General features: G+C 48.1%; 1 protein-coding gene across 2 annotated transcripts in view; it reads right to left on the minus strand.

Moving 5' to 3' along the window:
• The window catches only part of CRMP1 (collapsin response mediator protein 1), a 66,659-nt gene that overhangs the window by 38,334 nt on the left and 6,000 nt on the right, over positions 1-22,325 (minus strand). For both annotated transcript variants that reach the window (XM_036854015.1, XM_036854016.1), the window contains exons 2-3: positions 5,699-5,787; positions 319-503 (exon numbers count right to left, since the gene is read on the minus strand). In XM_036854015.1, coding sequence (XP_036709910.1) covers positions 319-503; positions 5,699-5,787 — 274 coding nt within the window. The remainder of the gene's footprint in view (positions 1-318; positions 504-5,698; positions 5,788-22,325) is intronic.

The raw sequence follows: 22,325 nt of genomic DNA on the forward strand, positions 1-22,325 counted from the left end.
TCCTGTGGACCCTTGAATAAGAAAAACAAGTGTTTGCTTGAAGTTTGAGGGCTGTTTGTTATGCAGCATTATCACAGCGTTATGACAGCAACACTGACTAATACAACCACTTCCCAGCTGTGTAACCTTCAGCAACTTATCTCACCTCTCTGAGCCCTTACAGCCCCATCTGTCATAACAACATCTATTATCACTGGTTCCAAAACTTTAGCCACCTGCACACCAGGTACCCTGAGCAAAGTGCCTGGTGTTACTCAAGATGCTGAGGATGCAGAAGAGAAGTCACAGCCTATGCTCTAAGGCAGGGGTACGACTCACTGATCATCGTGGTCCCTCCTGCCAGTGCTGCCTTGGTCCCTTGGAAGAAGTCATCAGCGGCCGTCATCCCCTGGGAGGGCTTCTGCAGGTACGTGTTGACATCGATACCTCCGGGAATAACCATCCGCCCATTGGCCTCAATGGTCTTCACTCCACCAGGAACAATTAAGTTCTCTCCTATTTGCCTGGGCACAAACAACAGAGACGGACTTTGGTTCTTAAAAGAAAAACAAAATGGCTGTCAACCGTGCAGCTTCAGTTCCATTAGAAAAACATTTCTGAGGCAGGTCCTACGCAGGCCACTGGGTGAACAGAGATAACTCAGGCAGGGTCCCTGCCCTCCAGGGGCTCACAGCCTAATGAGGAGGAAAGGCATGTAAAGCAGATGGTTACAATCCAGTTCACACAGGGCGTGGGGAGCACAAGGTGGGCCATTTCACCAGCCTGGTTATCTGGGAGGGCTTCCAGGGGGAGGCAGTGGCAGAGCTGAATCCAACAGCAGTGAGACCAGCATCGGTATCGAGTGTCAAAGGGTTCTCTGAACAGCCCGACACTCCAGAGCACTTCACACACTTTTGGCAACTGCTTTGGGGACACAAAGGTGAGCGATGGGGGGGAGGCAGTGAAAAGTCCCCTTAGCTCTGCAAGTCTTCAGAGACAGGGCTGTGAGGTGAGCTGTGAATCCCCAAAGTCCATATTTTGAAGTCCTAACCCCCTAGCCCTTCACAATGTGACTGAATTTGGAGAGAAGGCCTTTAAAGGGGTCATTAAGTTAAAACGAGGCTGTTAGGGTGGACCCTGACCCAATCTGACTGGTGTCTTTATGAGAAGAGGAGATTAGGCCACAGACATGCAGGGAGGGGACTATGTGAGGACACAGGGAGAAGACAGCCGTCTATAAGCCAAGGAGAGAGGCCTCAGAAGAAACCAACTTGCCCACACCCTGATCTCAGACATCCAGCCTTCAGAACCGTGAGAAACAAATATCTGTTGTTTAAACCTCCGAGTCTGTGGACTTTGTTATGTCAGCCCCGGCAAACTGATACTGACAGGCAACCTGGGTTCTCATTTGAAACAGTCATGAGCACCAGCCTCGGGAAAGCTTCTTAAGCCCCGGTAAAACCCACCATGAGGGAATCACACGGCGGGTGGCAGAGCTTTCCTAGGCAGGCTGACCAACACTTTTGTTTCCCCACGTGCTTGGTGCCTGGAAACTTCCTCCAGGAAGTTTGGACTGCAAATTCCAAAAGCTGGGAAAGGAGGCAGAAGAGCCTAGGAATTTCAAAGCCTTGCCCCTGCGGTGTCAGCTGTGTCTTATGTGTTGGAGCCAGAGTCAGGAGACGCATCCCTCACCAGGGTGGGGTGAGGGAGGCTCAGCTAGACCAGGACAGATTCAACAGCTCCACGGTCAGTGCCCGGCTGAGACCACTACATCTGACCACGAGCAATTTTTATTTAAAAAAGAAATCCAGTTGTTCTAAACTCCTGGGATGTGGCCCCAATATTAGTTTTTCTAAGTTACCTAAAAACACCAGTAATGAAGACATAGGAAAATATTCCTTCAGTGACCGCAACGTCAGGCCCCAAACAGAATCCACACGCAGGTGCGAAAGCTCCTTGCTTTTCTGGACTCCTGGGCCGGCTGGTCCAGGCACGTCGGGGCACAGGAGTGACGGGGCTCTACCTGGGGCTCTTCCACAGAACTGGAGCATCGCACACTGTCTACCCTGAAACCAGAAACTGGTCTAGTCCAAGCACAGTGCCAGGGCCACGGCGAGCCCCCAGGAAATGTCAGCATTTCTGCCAATTCCACCAGCACTACAACTGCGGCCGCTGCTGCTTCTAATCGCCACCCCACTCCCTCCGTAATTCCCATCGTCATGTACAGAATCCTGCCTGGTCCAATCTTCCCACCGTCCATCTCCAAGCTCATGGCCATGTGCCAGGAGCTGAAGGGAAGGGGATTCAGAGAAGTCACCCCCAAGCTTTACAACAAGGGCAGTGAATCGCTATTGAGCACCAACTATAGGATTCTCTTCTGATAAGCCCTTCACCGACGGTCTCATTTTCGCTCACACTAGCTTCTAAAGAAGACGGGGCGGGGGGGATGTTCAGAATGCATAGCACTGGCAAAGGAAGGGGCTCAGCCCAATCAGAATGGGCACGCGCAGACGCTCGGCACAGCCCTCCAGTGGGAACCAGTGGAGTCACAGCCCCATCTGATCCCGGTCTGTGACTCAGCCGCCACACTGCGGTGCCAGAAGTTCTACAGTTCAGGGCCACTCTTAGCAGGCAGATCATCGCCTATTAACAAACCCTCTCTAATCCCCTGCCAACAACCTGTGAGGGAGGAAGTATTCACATTCTGCAAAAGAGGAAAACGGAACCCGGGGCGGGGCGGTGACTTATCGAAGGCCACACAGCAAGTCAGCGTTGGATCTGGATTCAAGCCCAGTGTCCCCAAGTCTAGTATCAGGTTCTGCCCACCAAGCTTGGCTGTCTCCCTGCTTGCCTTCTGCAGAAGCAGCAGATCCTCCCCAAAGTGGGATTAAACTAAATGGAACCCCGCCCCCCATGAATTAGGAGGAAGATTCCCTGAATCGTTCTCAGCGGCAGTGTGCATGGAAGGAAAGGGAAGAGAGGAAGGAAGCCGGAGAAGCAGACACCTGCCCTTACCCCAACGCCACCCTCACCACCACTCAGAAAAAAGTCCTGCGCCATCAGCATTTGATTCTCCAATGCTTAGCCAATTGGATGGAGCCCTCGATGAATCATAACGGATTCTGCACAAACCCAGCTGAATAGCTTTTAGTAAAACTTGGCGAATGGCCACAAAATGAAAGGATTCTTGGGGTTTAATCAAAGTGAAGGGAAATAACCGAGCCTCCTCATGCCAAGCGGTCCCTCAGGCTCTCCCCCCCTTCCACACCTCCCCGTGCCCCACGTGACCATCGGAAGACCCTGCAAGGCATTCAGACACAGACACTCGCTCTGCTTAATAAGGCAGGAAAAGCAGCACCAGCGCTTAGAAAGCTTTTCAGCAACAGGGTTAAAAGTAAAAGGCGTCTCCCACTAAGAGGAGTGGACAAATATTGAATTTATGGAAACTGCCTATTTCCTGAATACCCTGGGCGGCCTAAGTCCTAAGTCTCCAGGTGTTCACACATACAGCCAACATTTAATAAATGCAACCCGACCGATGAGCACTTGCTCCATCTGCCGATGTCCTGGATTGTAAGCCTTCCAACCTCCAATTGTGTGTCGCTGGTGGGAATGGTGGTCCCATGAAAGGGTTCTCCGCGTCTCTGTCCCCAGGACCCCAGAGGCCCCACATAAGCGGGGAGCTCAGCACCGATTGGTTGTGCCTTATCTAAGCAGTGGTGACTTAGAAACCTCACTTGATCATACATCTCACCACACCCCACCCCACCCCACCATCTGCCTTTATCTCCTTTCTGGTTCCAGGCTGTACCGTGGCTGAGATCGAGGTCCCCACCATCTGATGTGTCAGTGTTTGTATGTTACACTCGCTTCAACACTCCAGGGTCCCATCCATCCTTGGCACTGTGCCAGGTCCCTGGCTGGGAGGCAATAAGGCAAGACCTCTCATCAGGGGCAAATACACAACCAAGGGGGGAGAGGCGGCCAGCACAGAAGGAGCGGTAGCCAGTACAGAGGAAGAGCCTGGGCTCCGGAAGGCTTCCTGGAGGAGGAGCCACACAAGCTGGGCCCATAGGACAAAAGGGAGTTGGGGGGCAGGGGCATGAAACGAGAATGGGGGGAGGGGCAAGGCATTTCAGGCGGAGAATTTATGGGTGCAAGGTTGTTCCCAGGTGAGAGTGCTTGGCAAGTTCTGCAAACACCAAGCTTTCAGTGCAGCTGGAAGGAGTGAGCTGGGCGGGGTGGGGGAATGAACTGGAGGAGGTGAGGCCTGAGTTGGACCAGAAATGGTCAGATGCATCCACGACTAGGGGTGGGGGCAGGCAGAGGGAGGCAGGGAAGGGCTCAGTGCTGCCTTGAGCACCTCCTCTTCACAGGGCCTTTGCACAGATGGTCTGTTAATGCGCATGACAATCCATAGCCGCCGCCTCCTCCTCCTCCTCCTCCTCCTCCCCCTCCTCCTCCTCCTCCTCCCCCTCCTCCTCCTCCTCCCCCTCCTCCTCCCCCTCCTCCTCCTCCCCTCCTCCTCCTTCTCCTCCTCCCCCTCCTCTTCCCTCTTCCTCCTTCTCCTCCTCACCACCATCATCATCATCATCAGAGCATACATGGCCCCGGGATGAGCCCAAGACCCCATTCCTGTTTGAACTTGGCCTTGCTCACACCCCCTCTGCCTTTCCTTCCAGTGCCAGCTGCCCAAGCTGGATCCTGAGATGGTCTCTGACTCTACTCTTCCAGACTCCAGAAGAAGAAGCCGAGCAGCAGATGGTAAAATGTGGAAACCACGTAAAAACCACTGTCTGGTGTTATGGACTGAATTGTGTCCCCCAAATCCACATACTGAAGCCCCAATACCTCCGAATGTGACTGTGCTTGGAGATAAGGTGTTTAAAGAGGTAATTAAGTTAAAATGAGGCTGCTAGGTCGGGGGTCCTAATGCAATAGGGCTGACATCCTTATAAGAGGAAGAGAAACTGGAGGCACACACACAGAGCAAAGGCCACGTGAGCACACAGCAAGAAGACGGCTGTCTGCAAGCCAGGGATAGAGGCCTCAGGAGAAACCATCCTGCTGGCACCTTGATCCTGGCCTTCAGCCTCCAGAACTGTGAGAAATAAACTTCTGTTGTGTAGGCCATGCCATCTGGGGTACTGTGTTATGGCAGCCCAGATAGACTAACACACTTGGGATGTCCTAGCAGGGCTGAAGGGGCAGCCAATGGGGAGAAGGCAAAGGAGAGCTCCAGTCCCAAGGCATGTCTTCCCTTTAAATGCCAAGGCTCTGCCTGGGGGCTAAACATGACTCCTTCTCTCCCAGCCCCCTCCACCCAATTCCAGAAATTCTGGGCAGGTAGAAAAAAGAGCTGTGAATCAGTCAGATGAGCTAGGTTGGAATCGAGGCCTTGCCCCTAACTCATTCTGCAACGTGGGACAGCCACTTAACCCCATGGTCCCCCCTCCCAAGAACAGAAGAGGGGCCAGCATGTGTACTTCACAGCCTCTGTGGGCATCATGGCCTGCGTGAGCGCCGTGGCAGGGAGCCTGGTGTGGTCACGGGGCACTCAACAAACACGAGCCCCTTCTACAGCCATGGTTTGCACCTCCCCACATCTCTCCATCCCTGAGAGTCACAAGAGCTGGCAGAACGCCAGCCTTCCATTCCCTCTAAGGGCCCGGCAGCCTAGGGAGACGGGTTTCTTAAAAGGTCTGTTTGGTCAACCCACTTTATGAGTCCATCTTCCAGGTAGACGTCGGCATAGAAGGACTGGTCATCGTTGATGATTCGTCCACCCTTGATGAGGAGTCGGTCACTCTGAAAAGCCAAGCAAAGTAGTAAATGTCATTAGAGAAGAGCCAGGAAATGTGTTTTTTCTTTCTAACTTTTAACATAAAAATTCTCAACTCTTTTCTAAAGTAAAGAAATGGTATTAAAAAGCCCCCTGAGAACCTTCACCCAGATTCTTTAAATACTTCACCATTCTCCTTTCACCTCTTTCCCCTCCAAACACTTTGGCTTTGTTTTTGCTGAGATATTATAAAGCAAATCCCAAATATCATATAATTTCACCTATAAATACTTTAGTACATAATCTCTAACTGTTGAATATAATAAAACTCAATTTAGAGACATTTTAAAAGACAGTGAAATGACCAAAAAATAAATGCAACTCCCCCAGAAAAACTCCAATCAATGTTCTGATGTTTTTCTCCGATTTCCCTCTGTTTTCCATGCTTGTGATCCTAGCACACAAAGCCAATCACTCACCCGGGCACCCATTAGATACCAGCCGATTGCCTCGGCTCCAAGCCCAGGGCCAGGCCCTGATGAGCCAGGGTAGAATGAGCTCTCGTGGAGCTGAGGAGGGAGAGACAGAGGTTTAACAAATCCTGGGAGTAGGTGGGGTTCCAAAAGAGGAGAAGTATAGGGTGCCCACCGTGGCCACAAAGTAAAAGGGCTGCCAACCTTATTAAAGGTCAGGTAAGGCAAGCTCAGATCGAGAAGATAATTCTAGATAAGCTGGACCAAACAAAGGGTGGGGGAGAAGGCCAGTGTGGTGAGTGCTGAGTGTCTGGGCAGAGAAATGGTGTGCCAGGTCCCAGAGGCAGCAAGGAATGTAGCAAATTCTAGGAGCTAAAAAGAAAACACGATTGTGCCCTTTTTTGCATTTTACCATAACCATAATTATTAAGTGGCTACAAAATATTCCATTTTATGGATGCACAATAGATTGTTAATTTTCCCCCACTGTTCTTTTTAATGTTTTACAATGATATATATTGCTACAATGAACATCTTTATGCACAAAGCTTTTCCCTGAATTTGTACTATTTGTTAGGCTAAATTCTCAGAAATGTAACAACTGAGTCAAACAGTATAAACCTTGCTTTCAGCCCTTGATAAATATGACCAGATTGCTTTCCAAAAGTACCTCCCCAATTTGCCGCCCCGAGACCACCAAAACACCCTTGGTTATCATTAATATTTGTTAATTTGCATTTCTTGTAGGCTGAGAACTTTTTTGCCACGTGCATATTTACTATTTGTATTATCTCCTAGCTGGAGATGGGGTGATGGATAAAACACAGCTTCTGCCCTTAAGCCCCACCCTTTGGGCAGGAAGACAGACAGGAAACAGACAGCAACGACTCAGGGTAGCCACCTCAGAAGGAGCGTCTTGCATGGGTTCCCCTGGAGGCAGAGCCTGAGACAAGGATTTAGACGCAAGCAGTGATTCTGGGAGGTGATTCCACGAAGTGGAGTGAGGGAGGCAGGCACTGATCTGGCTAACACTGTGAGCAACTGGGGCTTGATCCCACCAGGACCCTCTTAGGAACCCTCTATCCCAGAATGTGCCTCAGATCGGTGCCAGCGGTCCCATGGCATTGACCACAAGAGGAAGGCAGAGGATGCTGTGCAAGCCTGGAAAAGAAGCATTTCACACAAACTCAGGAATCAGGCAAGGCTTGCTGAGCAGACACAGAGCACGCAGTCTGCTGCTCAGAACCCTCCAGTGGGCTCTTGCCGCAGTATATTTTCCCCAGAGTGAAAGCCAAGTCAGTGAGACCCTATTTTATCTGGAATCCTACTATGTAGGCAAAATTCACTCTCTCATTTGCTTCAGGTCTCTGCTCAGTGTCACTTACCCGACAGTCCTCCCCTTGGCTGCCCTGTTTGGGACACCTTACACCGCTGCCCTGCCTGCAGACCCCTCACCTCTTACCCACTTTATGTTTACATAGTACTTAATATAGTATATCTGACGTAGTCTCTATTTACAAGTTTGTTTAAAAATGTGACTTGTCCCACTGACATCAGAGCTGTGGTGTGTTACCCCACTGGCTGTGTCAGGCACAACTCACAGGGGACCAATCATAGACACGTTGCTGTGGATGGATGGCACCACCTAGAGCTCTCCCTGCAGTTCCTTAAGAGACTTAGCTCCACGGGGGCAGAGATTTCATCTATTTTCTACATTGCTGCATCTCTGATACTTTGGACACAGCCTGGCAGGATGGATGGATGGATGGATGGATGGATGGATGCCTGAACTGATTCTTGAAGGGTGAATGCTTGAAGATGGAGAGAAAAGGCATCACAGCCGTAAGACAAAGAACTATGAGCCACGAGCCAAGGAAGAGAAGTATGTCCTGTTCTCCAGGAGAAGGGTCTCTGGAGGAAGGGGCTTCAAGCTCAGTCACTCCCAGGGCCAACAACCTCCCTCTTAGCCATAAGACAGAAGCCAGGACCTAGGGAAAGAGGCATGGGCTCTGCATATCCAGAAGCAGAGACAGGCTGGTGTGCAGGTTTCCCCGGGCACCAGAAAGCAGGAAAATGTGAGTCATCGGCAGCTGGTGCCTGGCTTCTGGAACATGGCCTCCCACAGGCAGCCGTCTGCCTTGTCACATTTAATAGAGGGCTTTTCAGGCTAATCCTGAAAGGTGGTATTTAATGCGTTGCGCGCCAGAAGATCAGCCCCACCCTGCTCTGCCCTTCCCAGAATCAGATGTTCAAATCCACGCCCCTCCCTACCAACTACCAGCAGATACTGTGGGCAGCTACCGCCAGGGTCCCGGCTCTTTCTGTTCTCAGGGGCCAGCATGTTTCTAAAGAGTAAGCCCACCAGAAGGCAAGAGCTGATGTGACTTTTTTCTTTTCTTCCTTAAAGTTAGTACTGTGTTTGCCTTTAAATTGGCACTTTCAAAACCGGTGTTCTTTGGAACTCTAGCCCAGAGGGGTTTTATTAGAGGCTGAGCCCAAAGGATATTCCCAGGTGTAGTGAGTTTAGAAAATTCTGGGTGAAAGAGAAGCAAAGATCGTTTTTATGTCAGGAATTCCCAGATCCTTTACTCTGCTGATGTGTAATGTGAATATTCAAGAGGGGAACTGAGTTTGATCTTTTCCAAATTTAGACCCTTTCATTTTGTGAGACATTTGACAAAGAGACTCCTCCTGAGAAGACACCTTAGGAAATGTGCTTTAAGACAGTGACGCTCTCCATGCCTGTTTGTGCTGAGTGGTTCTTGTGGAATGTGAGGTCTAGTCAACCTCAGATGGAAATGGGGCTCGAGATGAGCTGAACTGTCAAATTCACACAACCAACATGCGTGGAGGTTAGACCCAAGGTCTCCTGACTTCCTGTCCAGCATTCGCTCCAGCAAACACACTTTTGTCACGTTTATAAACATGTTCACCCTGTAGAATCCATGACACCCCATAATCAGATGCAATTTAGAGAGAACCTGACGACCTACCTCTCCAGGATTCCCTCTCTTCATGCAGGAAGTGTGAGTGTGAAAGCCTAAAGAACCATCCCCTCCCAAAACAGTGAATTTTATGATACATAACTTTTAAGAATTTAATAAAAGTCACGCATTTAAAAGAAAGAAAACAATACCCTGCCTCTCCCAGGATTACCATGAGGAGCAAATAGTCGACAGATAGGAACAATGACAAACTCTACGAAATTCACTGTTTAAATACCTTGAAAGAAAATGAACTATCTCATTAAAAATGCAACAGAAATCAAACAGCAAGGGTATGCCAGAGACCGCCCATTCCTTCCAGGGTGACGGCAGTGACCTAAAGAGACTTATGCTCAACCTGGCTCACGTCCTTGGATCAGTGTTGTATAACAACAAAATGTCCAGAGTCCGACAGATGCAGCTTCCGACTCTTGCCCATTTGCCATCCACATGACTTAACCTCTCCAAGCCTCAGTTTCCTCATCTAGAAATTGGGGATAACTGTCCCTGCCTCACAGGGCTGTGGGAGAACCCCATGGGGTACATATATAAAGCGCTTTGCCCAGGCCCACCAGTGGTGACTACTCAGCAGAGTTACACATTGTTTATTCTTTTTCTGTAGCAGGAACTACAATAGATATTGTAGAAATCATATGCCATTTTCTGTAGCAGGAACTACAATAAATATTTGCTTAAGGAAAGAATATGTGCAGCTAAAAGAAATAGTTTTTGTTCTTAAGGAGGTCTCAGGCCAGTGGGGGAGACTGAGTCATAACCAGACCTTTGCACTCCAGTGTGGGAAGGGCTGGGACAGAGGGGTGGTGGGAGCAGAGGAGACCTCCACTCCAGCCCTCCCAGGGGAATCATGCTGATGCTGAGCTTGAAGAATGAGTAGGAATCAGCCACATGGCAAAGGAGAGAAGAGATTGCAGAGACAGGGAATGGCGGGGCAAAGGTACGGGGTTTGGGGGAGCCTGGTGTGCTTGGGGGTCTGTAAGTGGTTTCCTCGGCGGAAGTACGACCTCAGGGTGGGCAAGCTGGAGAGGCAAGCAGGTGCTGGCTCATGGGACTCTAATGCCACGAGCAGAGGCGAGGCTAGGCTGGTGTCGACGCTAATGAAAGGGCTTTCATCACGGAAGAACTCAAACCTACAAAAGTTTCTGAACTGAAGCATCACCCAAAAACTGGGCAGAAGTGGAAGAAGAGAAACTGATAACCTTTACATTTTCCTCCAAGCGGGGATTTCTCAATAAGAGTAAGCGTCGGCCACGTTTACAAAATGTATCAAGGGTCTTAAAATTGTTCACGACTTTTGACCTAGAAATCTAATGCTGAGAATCTGTCTTCAGGAAAATATCCCAAACAGAGTCAAAGAATTATACACAAAGAGGTGAACCAGAATTAATGACAATCTTGCAATCACGCCACTAATGGGGTGACATACAGCTACTAAAATATTCCCCAGGGATATTTAAGGATAAACAACAGCGCTAGACCATAAAATGTTAGGTGGGAAAGCAAAATACCTACCTCTCCACAAGGTAGATCTTTCTGGTAGTTCTTGACCTGAGGTGCCTCCCTATGTCCCCGTCGCCCCTTGCACGCACCTCCCCAACGATACTCATCACACCATGGTCACTGTTCAAGTGCCCGTCTCCTGCTGGGCTGGACACCCCTCCACGGCCAGGACAGCCCTGTGTGAGTCATCTCCAAATCCCCAGGGACCAGGCATAAACCTTACAGTGTTTAGCAAGTGTTTGCTGAGTGGGAGGAGAGGGGGTGACAGCCAGGAGGCAAGGAGAGAGGGAGGGAGAAAAAGAGAGTGTTTGAAATGGCAGAGGGAGTGAGGAGAGAAAAGGAAAGTGAGATAAACGAGTGATAAAAGGGAAGGGAATATGAAGGAAAGAGGGAAGAACGAAAGGGAGGAAAGGGGGAGGGGAGAAATAAAGAAAAAAGGAGGAAAGAATAGACTGACAGATCAGAAACCCTTCTTCTCTGCTTTTAGAATTCCCTGAAAGCCTAACCCTGTGGTTTGGGAATAGAAGCCTGCTTAATGCAAAGCCTGTCTAATACAGATGAGGCTGGAAGGCCTTCTCACAAGGGGCCCACCTAAACCTCGGTGCTGGGCCGTCATCACTTCTCTATTGCCAAATATCCTGGGAGTCAGAGGAGTATCCCAGAGAAGGGAAGGCCTTCTTCTCCAAACCTACCATTCATCTCCACTCCAGCCCAACCGGGAGGAAAGAGCTGGTGTTGGCGGGATGCCTTTGCTCTCTTCACAAACATTAACTGCTATGCTGAGCGCCGCTTACAAAAATGAGCCTTTAAAGCTTCAGACATTCTTACCCACACAACAGCAAAATAAACAACAGTCAGCCTCAACTAGGAGGGGAGGTCTGGATCACAGCGCATCTTTTGCATCACTGTCTGTCCCTGAGTGAAGCATGACGCCTCCCCGCATTCTGTTCTCCCTCCTTTCCTGCGTGGCGGGAATAAAGTCGGTCGTTTCCAATGCAAAGTCAGAGGAAAAGAAAACTCATTACGGTCTGGGGAGCCTCGGAAGAAAACAGAGGTGCTACTCTCATCAAATCAACAACTTACCCCCAAATCACTAGTTTAGCAACCTTGGCTATCTGAAAAACAGCAGAGAACAAAAGCTGTTATTACAGAGACAGAGAAAGGCAGTGACTGTATCATCAAGGAGAAGATGTTTGATCCGGGTTCTGAAATATGAGAAGTTCATGAAGCCGAAAAACGGAGGAGAAGAAGAACAGTCCAGCAAAATAAATAGTATATACACAGCAGCGTTCTGCAGTTTCCAGGTTCCACGCTGTAAATGAGGAAAGCGAAGGGGAATGTCATGCTGTCCGTGGTCCTGAAACACCACTGGGCACTGGGACAGCGAGGTTTCTCCAAACCCTGGGACCCTGAAGATCCCTCTCCCTCCTACCTCACCCAGGCTTGGAGTTCCTCACTGCTTTTCTTTCTCAGCTCACAGGCATATCTGTAATCTTTACATTGCCACGGAACAAAAACAATCATAGATTATGTTTCACAATGTATGTAGTTGGTTTCAAATACATTTCACTCTGAGTGCTACCCTATCAATACTTTAATTATCCCACCCAGGAAGTTGTGGGGCGGGCATGTGACACTCCCATGTCCCCTCTCCTACAGTGCTTCACTAATACACACATCGGAATCTGGGGTCAGTGAATGAGTGAGTGCCAAAAACGGACCTCAGAGGTCTGGCCTTCATACGAAAAGGGCAGCTTCATCCGGGGGCTTCAGGTGCACACAGATTCTGATGAGGCTGCCTGATTTATCCGTGGGAAGGGGCTCAGAGGAACGAAATGAAAAGTTACTCCTGGAAAGATGAAGAACATCTTCCTCTCCAAAGGGCAAGCGTGAAAACGAGTCTCAAAAAGATAAGGGAAGCTGCACTTGGTAGAAATGTGCTTGCCCATGCATTGAGTGCAGGTGAAACGGCTTTCTCGTAAGGCGAGGAGATGTCAAGGTGAGTTCTGAAAGTTATTAGTCCTTCAAACTCTACAAGTCACTGACATTAAGGCTCACGCTGCAACTCAAACATTCAATAGGAGAGGTAGGCACCCCCCCCACTCATGCAAGTACAACTCACAACACGGCACCAGAGCCTAGATAATCCTGAAAATCCACTGGGATTGTCTGCTAAAAACTCCAATCCAGGTGCTTTTGTCAAGATTTTCATTTGCCAGATCTAGTTTATGGGCCAGGAATTTGTTATTAACAAACATCTAGGATATTCTTGATGGAGACCCTCTGTGGTAGATTGTGTTATTTCTTTCACAATCCTTCCTGCCTTCCCACCCTTGCCATGCTCTGATGTGGGTGCAGGCCTCTCCCAGCCCCACTGACTGTGGGTGTGCCTACTTGAGTTGCTTTGACCAACAGAATGAGAGTGGATGTGACTGCACCAGTCTGAGCACAAGCTTTTAAGAGGCAGGTGGGTTCCAGCTCCATTTCTTGAGAGTCCATCCTCCACCATGAAAACCACAGGACCCAAGGAATGAATGGTGTCTCCTTCAGTCTGAGTCCCAGAATGAGATGCCTGACCCAAAAAGAAGCCTGAAGATAAATCTAGCTAAGCCCTCCTAAGCCTCTGCCACCCACAGACCTGTGGACAACAAACAACTATTTGTTATTGTAAGCCACAGAATTACAGGGTTGTTTGTTACGTGGCATTATTGCATCAAAGCGAATTGATACACCATCCAAATTCTGTGCTGGGAGTCACAGCCACAGGTATTGCTGTCTGAGAGATTTTCCAGCTCAAATACTTCATAAACCCAGGACTCTGTTCCTACCTTTACTGACCAGAGCCCCCTTCCTCCCTGGCTCCCCTCACAGATCGCCCAACCAGCCTCCTTGCAGTGAGTGGCAAGTGCTGTCTGCAGTGCAGCTGCACACTCGTATTTATTCACAGAAACCCAGACCATTTGCCTTTGGTTCTGCCTCAGCGGACGGCCTGTCAGCCGGTGGAGCTTTGCCACACTTTTCAGGAAAGCAACGCTGGAAGTGGCAACAGGCCTGAGATTGAATATAATGAGCACACATTTGTTCCCACCCGCATGGGTCAGGGACACAGTGGCATTTTCCTCCTTCATGACTCAGAAATACAGGCGGTCCCCATGGATTGCAGGTCTTTTCTGTGAGCTCAGGCCCATTTCCATGACAACTGCAATTTTAACAGCGAGATTTCAAGCTCCATTGTCCCTGACAGACATTCAGGAAATATTCCCTGATGGAGTATCTGGCGTTAAAATAACACACCTCTATCATGACCCCAGGAGTGGGCAAGGTCTTCAGGCTCCCTATAGAAGGATGATGCTAGCTAAATCTGTATATATGTGTAGACCCATTTCTGCATTTTTTTCGTCTCTGCCTTTTACCTTATATAAAGCAATCTGAACAGAAATCCTTTGCCTTCAAGAAAACCACATTCCTGAGTACACACTAAGTATCAGTTCTGCATTACATGGGTTTTCATTTTTAATTATGAAGTCACCTTAAGAAGTGGGTATCATTGCTACAAATAAGGAAACTCAGAGAAGGGAAGTGATTTTGCTCAAGGTCACACAGCCAGGAGATGGTGGAGTCAGATATGAACCTAGTACCACCTGGTACCTACAGAGTGACAGCCCAGCGTCCCGTGGTAGTTATCCCGGTGTTCTCCTCACTCTACCTAGTTAAGATGTCTGAGCCTCAGTTCCTTCCTTTGGAAAACGGGAATAAGCAGGAATAGACCATACATCTCAAGCCCGTTCCCAATGCCACGCATCTCAGTGGTCCTTCTGATAGGATTGTTGCGACCGTGGCCAAAAGGGAGTAAGGCAGACTAAAGGGCTCTGGAAGTTGGAAAGGGCTCTCCAGTAGTAAGACATTAAAGGCAGAGCCCTGTTCACCTGATAAACACTGACAATGCCTCCTGTAAGCCAGATGCTTCTACACCTATTATCTCATTCAATACTCATTTAACAAAGAGGCAGTGCTGTCTGCTGGTTAAGGACATGGTAGTAGAGGCCAGACGCCTGAGTTCTAATCGGGTCCCACACTTACTACCCTTGTGCCTTAGGCACGTTTACCTCTCTGTGCTTCAGTGTTCCATCTATAATGCAGAGAGTGGTTTTGAAAGTTAAATGAATTAATGTGTGGACAGAGCTTAGTGCCTGATTTTTAAACTCTTCCCATTGTGGGGAGATAAATCTCATTCAAATGCCCAGTTCCATCTTCAGCTTCTCTCTAACCTCTCACACCCCAAACCCAACTCTTTTGCAGATCTTGTTGCATCTACTCCAGAAGTGTCCTCATACCCCCCTGCTGATTTCCACCTCACACAGCACCTGCTCCAGGTCAGCCTTCCCCACCTGTCTCCCTGCTGCCTGCCTTGTCCCCTCCACACGACAGCCAGTGACCTTTCTGGTCACAAATGCAACTATGTCGTGCCTCTCCTTAAACCCTTCACCAGCTTGTCCTCACACGTAGGACAAAGTATGCCCTCCCAGGCTCTTTCTGGCCTGACCCCAGCCCTCTCCTGGCCTTGCGCTATACTCGTATACTCACACCATATTCTGGCTCTCTGAGCTGCACTTTCACACCCTGTGCCTTTGTCTGTGGCATCTGCTACCTGGATTTCTTGCCACACCTGCTCTGCCCATTGATTTCCAGCTCACCTTGTCAGGGGCAGTGCCCTGCTTCCAGGAACATGTGCTTACCTCCTGGAGTTCCTAAAGTGTAAGGCTTGCACCCTTATTAGCATTGTTTCACAACTGCACAGAACTTCATCTTTTCGCTCATTTTTATATGTCCATTTCCCGCATGAGACCATGAGATCCTTCACCCCAGAGACTACAGCTTGTTCCCACACAGCTTCTTAGCTGGGTGACCTGCGGCAATAACTTAATCTCTGTGTTTCAGCTGTTTTTTGTTTTTTTTTGTTTTTTCTATTAGTGGAGCTAATCGAAGTACCCAACTCACAGGATTACTTAAGATAAGTAAAAGCTCACGACACAGTGAATACCAGCCTATGAAGCCCAATGCTTTATGCTGAATGTTCTGTGTCTGTGCATTTGAGGAAGCAGGGAAAAGTTTCCATTGCTTTTATCAGTTTCTCAAAGGAGTCTATGGACCCAGAAAGTATTTAAACCAGTTTAAAAGGTGCCCAATAATTAAAGTTTTATTTTGGATCCATTTTGTTCTACATGCTCAGATATAAAGGACAGCAAAAAGAAAAAAAAGCAGAAAAGAAAGGGAAAAAAGAGAGAAAAGGAGAGAAAAATCCAAACACTGTACTTGGAAATTGCAATAAAGAACTGGGGCTATTTTGGAAGAGAGAAGGTCCTAAGTAACTGAGAAATATCGTCCAGAGCCTCTAGGAATATCAGTGTGGAAGAGGAAGAAACCTGTGAACAATTCTGAGGGCAAAAGGCAGACTTTCCCTCTGCATACAAAAGACTTTCCAACAACAGAGCTGTCCAAGAGTAAAGCAGGCTGCTGTGTGAAGTGGTGATCTCCCTGGCCCTGGAGGTGGGCAAGGAGAGGGTACTTGCAATTCCTACACTAGAGGGGAGACTGGGGGTGGGGAAGAAGCAATGGACACTCTTTTCTGCCGCCTCAAATGCACAAACACTGAAAAATTTACATAATTTAAAAGGTTCCTTTCAACTTTGAGGTTGTATAAGTCACATATTTGCTTCGGATTTAATCCCTAAGGGGCTATGAATATGGTCTGATATAAAGTACATGGCAGCATAATTTGGGGACAGGTACAAAATCTCGAACAGCCACGTATTTGCTTTATGCAATTCTGCATCAGATCCGTGGATTTTTCCCATGGAACTGACCCCAAGTTCTAACACCAAGTAGTTATTCAGTCAAGACCCTGGGGAAACATGTACTTTAATGATTCAACATATATATATGGAAGATTCCTCTTGTAAAAGCTTGCTCTCAGTGTGAAATGCAGTGAAGCCCATTAATATGCCAGATCTGCCTTCTCCCCAGAGTACCACTTGGGAAGTCTTTATTTTTTACCTCCAGAAACCCTTCATGCCACCCTCATCTCCTTCTGGATGGTAACTACCTAAATGCTAAATCCATGGATAGGACATTTGTTAAGGTCAATTGCAAGAGTGTCTAAGACCTCACTCAGCAAAGATGCACAGCTTGCAATCTAGTTTTTATTCATCCACTCACAGAATATGGAGTCCCTGCTATGAGTCAGCAATGCATAAGAGTGCTCCTGAGGAGATGCTGAGGAAAAGGAGATGTTGTCCAAATCCTGCAAGTGTGCACAGTCAAGTGGACAAACCGAAGTTACCCAAGTGGGAGTGCACCTGGGGCACAGGCCCAAGGAAGGAGTAGGAAGCGGAAACTTCATATGTCCATAGCCATCACTTCCCTCCTTTTACCTGTTTACTCTTGTTTTCTAGACCAGCCTCTCTGTGAAGTATCCTAGATCCCATTCCATTTCCTAAACCACCAATTCAGAGTTGTCTTTTCTCACTAAGAGCAAAGTTAGGATTTGGTCTTTGCATCTCTCTACGGCAATGAATCTCAACCTTTCTGTGTTCAGGACATAGTTACAAATGGTATAAAAATTTGCAGCAGACTTGAAGGGATTAAAGACATAAAACACCACCAAATGAGTCAGCGGCAATCACTACCATGTCATCCCAACTACAGTGTGACTGTGTCCATCTCAGAGGGCCTTTAGTGTCTCCTTAATTGAACTTGCTTACTCTTCAGCACCATGGCACTGCGCCGTCCACTGCCCTGACCCTGTTCTCTTATATGCTCAAGGGGCAAAGGCTTCTGATGTCCCCTTTCCATTACAAGAGCTTCCTTTTCCTCACAGAAAAATTAGACTCTATTCCACACTGTTCCGTTCGTGAGTGCTCAGGGATCCACCTGATAGATGTTACTAGAACAATTTGTAGACTTGGTTGTAGTAAACATAAACTTTAAATGCTGATCAAAATTTAGCAGCGTATCTACACAGGATTTTTTCAGTACACCACTGTGCTCACAGCACATGGGCTGAGAACCACTGGTTGCTGGAATATCTTGCATTTTCCTATCTTCCACCAGTGCCTCTTGTACATGGGTCCTTAATCTCTATCTCTGGGCCTTGCCTCTCACCCCCATGCCGTTCTGTGTTTCTAACTGCCCAGTGAGACGCCTCAATTTGGTGATCAATCCTAACTCTAATTCAGCCTAGGAAACGATGCAGGCCTTTTCTTTCAAACTCACCCCTTAAACTTCCTGACCACCTCATTATCAGCTCCAACAGGTGTTTATTAGCATCTCTAATGTGCCACGCTGTTCACATTTAATCCTCGTATCTGCTCCGGAAAGACTGACACTGTGCTCCTCACCATCAATTTAGGCCTTGATTATGCAACTTGCTTTGGCCAATGGTTATGAGCAGATATGAAATGTGCCATAGTTGAGCAGGAGTTCGTAAAGGCATTTGTGCTTCAAGCCTCTGCTCCTTCAGCCTGTGTCTCAAGGTGAGGAGATACAAGGGGCAGACCCATTGTTCACAACAGCCAGGGGCAAAGCTACAGCCAATCCAGGCCCTCATGCAACATGAGCAAGAAATAAATGTATGTTGCTGAAAACCATTGAGACTTTGGATTGTTTGCCATGGAACAAAGCTAACTAATACACCATCTTGCAGTAAGAATAATAACCGCTAACCCATAGAGCATATACTATGTGCAGGTACTATTCTAAATATCTCACATATATTAAGTCATTTAATTCTCAAGGGAAAAAAACCCTATGGAGTATTACTATTATTACCATTTTACAAGTTAGAAAATGGCTGCATAGAGAAAATAAGTGATTTGCCAAAATTACACAGCAAGCAAGTGGAGCAGCTAGGATTCAAATCCAAATAGTCTGGCTTCAGAATCCACATTAATATATAATGTGGCCTTTATTATACCATCCTCCCAGTTCAAGAACTTCCAGAGGCTTCCTATTACCCACAGAATAAAGTCAGAATACCCTATAACTAGGAGCTGAATTATCTAATCTAACTCTGTAAAGAAAAGGAATCTGAGGCCCAGAGAACTGACTTGTCCAAGATCAAATACCCCATTTGCATTTAAGCCAGACTTAGAACCCATGGGCTATTTCCATCACTTCGGGTGCATTCTGCCTGACTCCCAAAGCCTTGTAGAATTCCCCAATCCCCCAGCCATTCAAATTTATTTCAAGATCCTCACCCTAGGATTTAGCTACGTAAAACTCCTCACTCTCTTCTGACAACATTCATTCCCCAGCCCAGGTCTTGACCCTGCTGTTCCACCTGCCTTGCATTTTCTTCCTCTGTCTCCACCAATCAAATCCCTCAACACCTAGCTCATGTCATCCCCTAAGCCCCAAGAGGGCACCTCCTATTGCCTCTGCCAGTGCTGAGCCCTCCCTTCCCTGAACTTCTCTAACACCTGTGCTCTATTCCACACTTACCCTTTGGCCATTTTTAAGTCGTTCCATGTATGTGCAATTTTTCACTTAGATGGAAAGGTCAGGATCATGAAATACATATTTTTTAACTGCTCGTGACACCTTGCACAGTTCAAGGAACAAAACGGTTAAGATATGCAGTTAACAGTCGTTGATTACCTGCCATTCTGAATTTTCATCTCCTCAAAGACAGCCTGAGTTCAGGGAAGGGAACTATCGTCTATCTGTTAGCCACTTACTATGTGCCTGGTACATTCACATATGTCATATCATGTGTTTCCAGGTATTCAGTCTTGGCCAAGTTCATTACAAGACACAGGCAATCAGGGCTAAGTTGGCATCGTTATGTTATGGAAGATGTCACAACTCAGTATCACTTGCATGCTCACAAACACTTTTTAAGAATTTAATTTAAAATAATTCTTCCCCAAAGAAAATGGCCCACTTCTTCCTGTCTGATCATGAACTTGACCTAACTGAGAGTGTCTGCTTCTCTGCCCTGGATGACAGAAGCTCTGAGTCAGGACCATATGTCCAGAAGCACACCCGCAGTGGTCCAAATCACTGGCAGGTTTGGTCTCTGCTCTTCCTTGAGCCTCAGTCTTGCTATTCTACTTCCCTCTGATTTCACTATATGCAGGATAAATCACTCTCGGCATCTCAAATCCTTTGCATAAAAAGGCAACGAGATAAACTAAATACTTATAGGTAGGCTGAGTGCCATCCTCAGGAAGAAGCAAGTTTTTTGCATATTTGTCCATTAGAATAACTAATTCAGTCCAATGTAATTTTTATTTAATGATCTCTTTCTTCTCTGCTCATCTTTACTGTTTTACTGTTTGATCTAACACACACACACACACACACACACAGACACACACACACAGACAAACACAGAGATTTCAATCAGACACTGACTATCTTACCAGGCAGACCAGCCCATCTACCCTCCCTGCTTGAACGGGACCTCTTCATTCCTCCACAAGCCATTGAAGAAGCTTCCAAGTCTCTATAATCCTCAGTTTACTCTTTGGGAAACAGGCTGCCTTCCTCACAGGACTGTTCTGAAAACCCAACGAAAGATCACGGAAATCCTTTTGAATGCTGTAATGGTCTGCAAACTCATGATGTCGTATCTGTAATAACAATACTTCATAACCTTCGTGGTGGACACTCCTGGCTCCCCCTTCAGTGGCTCTGTTGGGACAGCTGCGTCTGCAGGGCCACGAGCCCTGTGCCTTTGTTTGCTCAGAGCCACGCCCAGGATGCCCTTACTCACTTAACCACCGCAGTGGGCACCGAAAAACCATTTTAACTAAATTAATCCCGCTATGCCATTAATTTTTGGAAAAAAAGCCACACATGAAAGAGAGCTTTATTAATGCTTTAAACAATCCTTGGGGGCTGAAGCCAAGTGTTTTGGCTTTTTCCCTCTTCTCTATCAGGCTACTCTAGCATCTCAGAAAAAGGCTGAGGCAGAGAAAAGAGGAAAAGACACCATAGTCCACATGAGTAGAGCATTTTTGTGATTCAGCCGTACCCCTGCCTTTGTCCACCCTGTGCCCTGTCTGGAGTGTCCCTTTTCGTCCTCTGCTCACATACTCTCTCTCCTATCTCTGATTTCACTGCCGAATCTGAGACCTTACCCCCTTTGTTCAGATGAGCAAGCTGAGGCCCACAGGAGCACAGTGACCCAACATCAAGCAGGTGGGGACCTGGAGATGCAACTGACAGCTGTATCTTGGTCCTTTTTTAAGCCCCCCCCCCCCCCGGGTCCCTCCACAGGCCACACATACCGTGGCTGCCAAAAACATCTTAACCGTCTCCAGGATTCGCTCTAACTGCACAGAGAAGCCACACTTGGTCACAGAGGTCGGGCTCCTGCAATGCTGACTTTCCTTCAGTTTCTCCAACGAGCCACACTCTTTTGCCACAGAACCCCTCCCTCCTCCCCCACCAGGACTAGGCTGGGTGTCCCTGCTGTGGTCTCCTCAGCCTCTTGTACTTCCCTTTATAACACCCCCCCACCAACATTTTGTTGCTATTTCAGGCTGAAATGCCAGCCTTTGCTAAACTCTGTGAAGGCAAAGGGCATGCCCATCTCATGCCCACTTTCCTTAGCACCCAGACAGTGGCAGGCACAGACCAGGTGCTTATTATTAACTTAGCAAATCACTTCTATTGATTGAACAGGTTACGGGTGCAGCATGTGGAAAGCCACAACGCCTATCCATTCATTTAATGGCAGTCTGGTTCCTGTCAGACCACGTACATTATCAGCAAAAGGTCCTCAGGAAGCTGTGGGTCCTACAGAGGAGCTCCATCCAAGTCCATCCTCTCTGGCTTCTCCTTTAAACCACACACTTTTCTAGCTGGAGTGGACTATGTGGGCCAAACTAAGCACAAATGTTTCATCAAGGACAGCTTTCCCAGGAAATAAGGGGCATTTTCAGCATCTCTCCTCCCCATGCTATTGAAGCTGTGGGATCCACTCCATGTGGTTCTCTTTTACACACGGGTTGACTACCTGCTTCGCACAAAGGACTAAAGCAGCGGGATCAGCCAGCAGTTCTGAAGCCCCTACTGTGTGCCTACCAAACACTAAGCACTTTGCCAGTGTCCTCTCAGATGCTCAAGGGTCCTGTGAAATGGCCAGTGCTAAGCCCACTTTGGGTATCAGAGCACGGAGGCTCAGAGAGGAGGCACCGCAGGGATGCACACCCAGATCCGTCTGCTGCAAAAGCCTGGGCAGTTTATCTCCACTCCAGAGGGCCACAGCCCGCAGGCAGGGTGACCGCTGCGGCTGTGCAGGCAGAACTACACAACTCCGGAGGCACTGTTCCCACACACCTGCCTCAAAGACCATCTGGCTAAACTTGCTTCTTGGAAACCGGGATCCTGAATGGGGCACAGACCTGCCATGGGCAATAGCCACAAAGGTACCCCGGGTTCCTGACTCATCAGTCACTGCATCTCCTCTACCTCCATCTCCTGCCTCAGTTCCCCTGGGGTCAGGGTTGGAGAGTCGGAAAGCCCGGACTGGCTCATGCACATATCCAGTTCGTTCCTCCCACACTGCCTAGCCCAGGGCAA

The sequence above is a fragment of the Balaenoptera musculus genome, chromosome 5 (genome assembly GCF_009873245.2).
Source record: "Balaenoptera musculus isolate JJ_BM4_2016_0621 chromosome 5, mBalMus1.pri.v3, whole genome shotgun sequence".
Classification (NCBI taxonomy): Eukaryota; Metazoa; Chordata; class Mammalia; order Artiodactyla; family Balaenopteridae; genus Balaenoptera; species Balaenoptera musculus.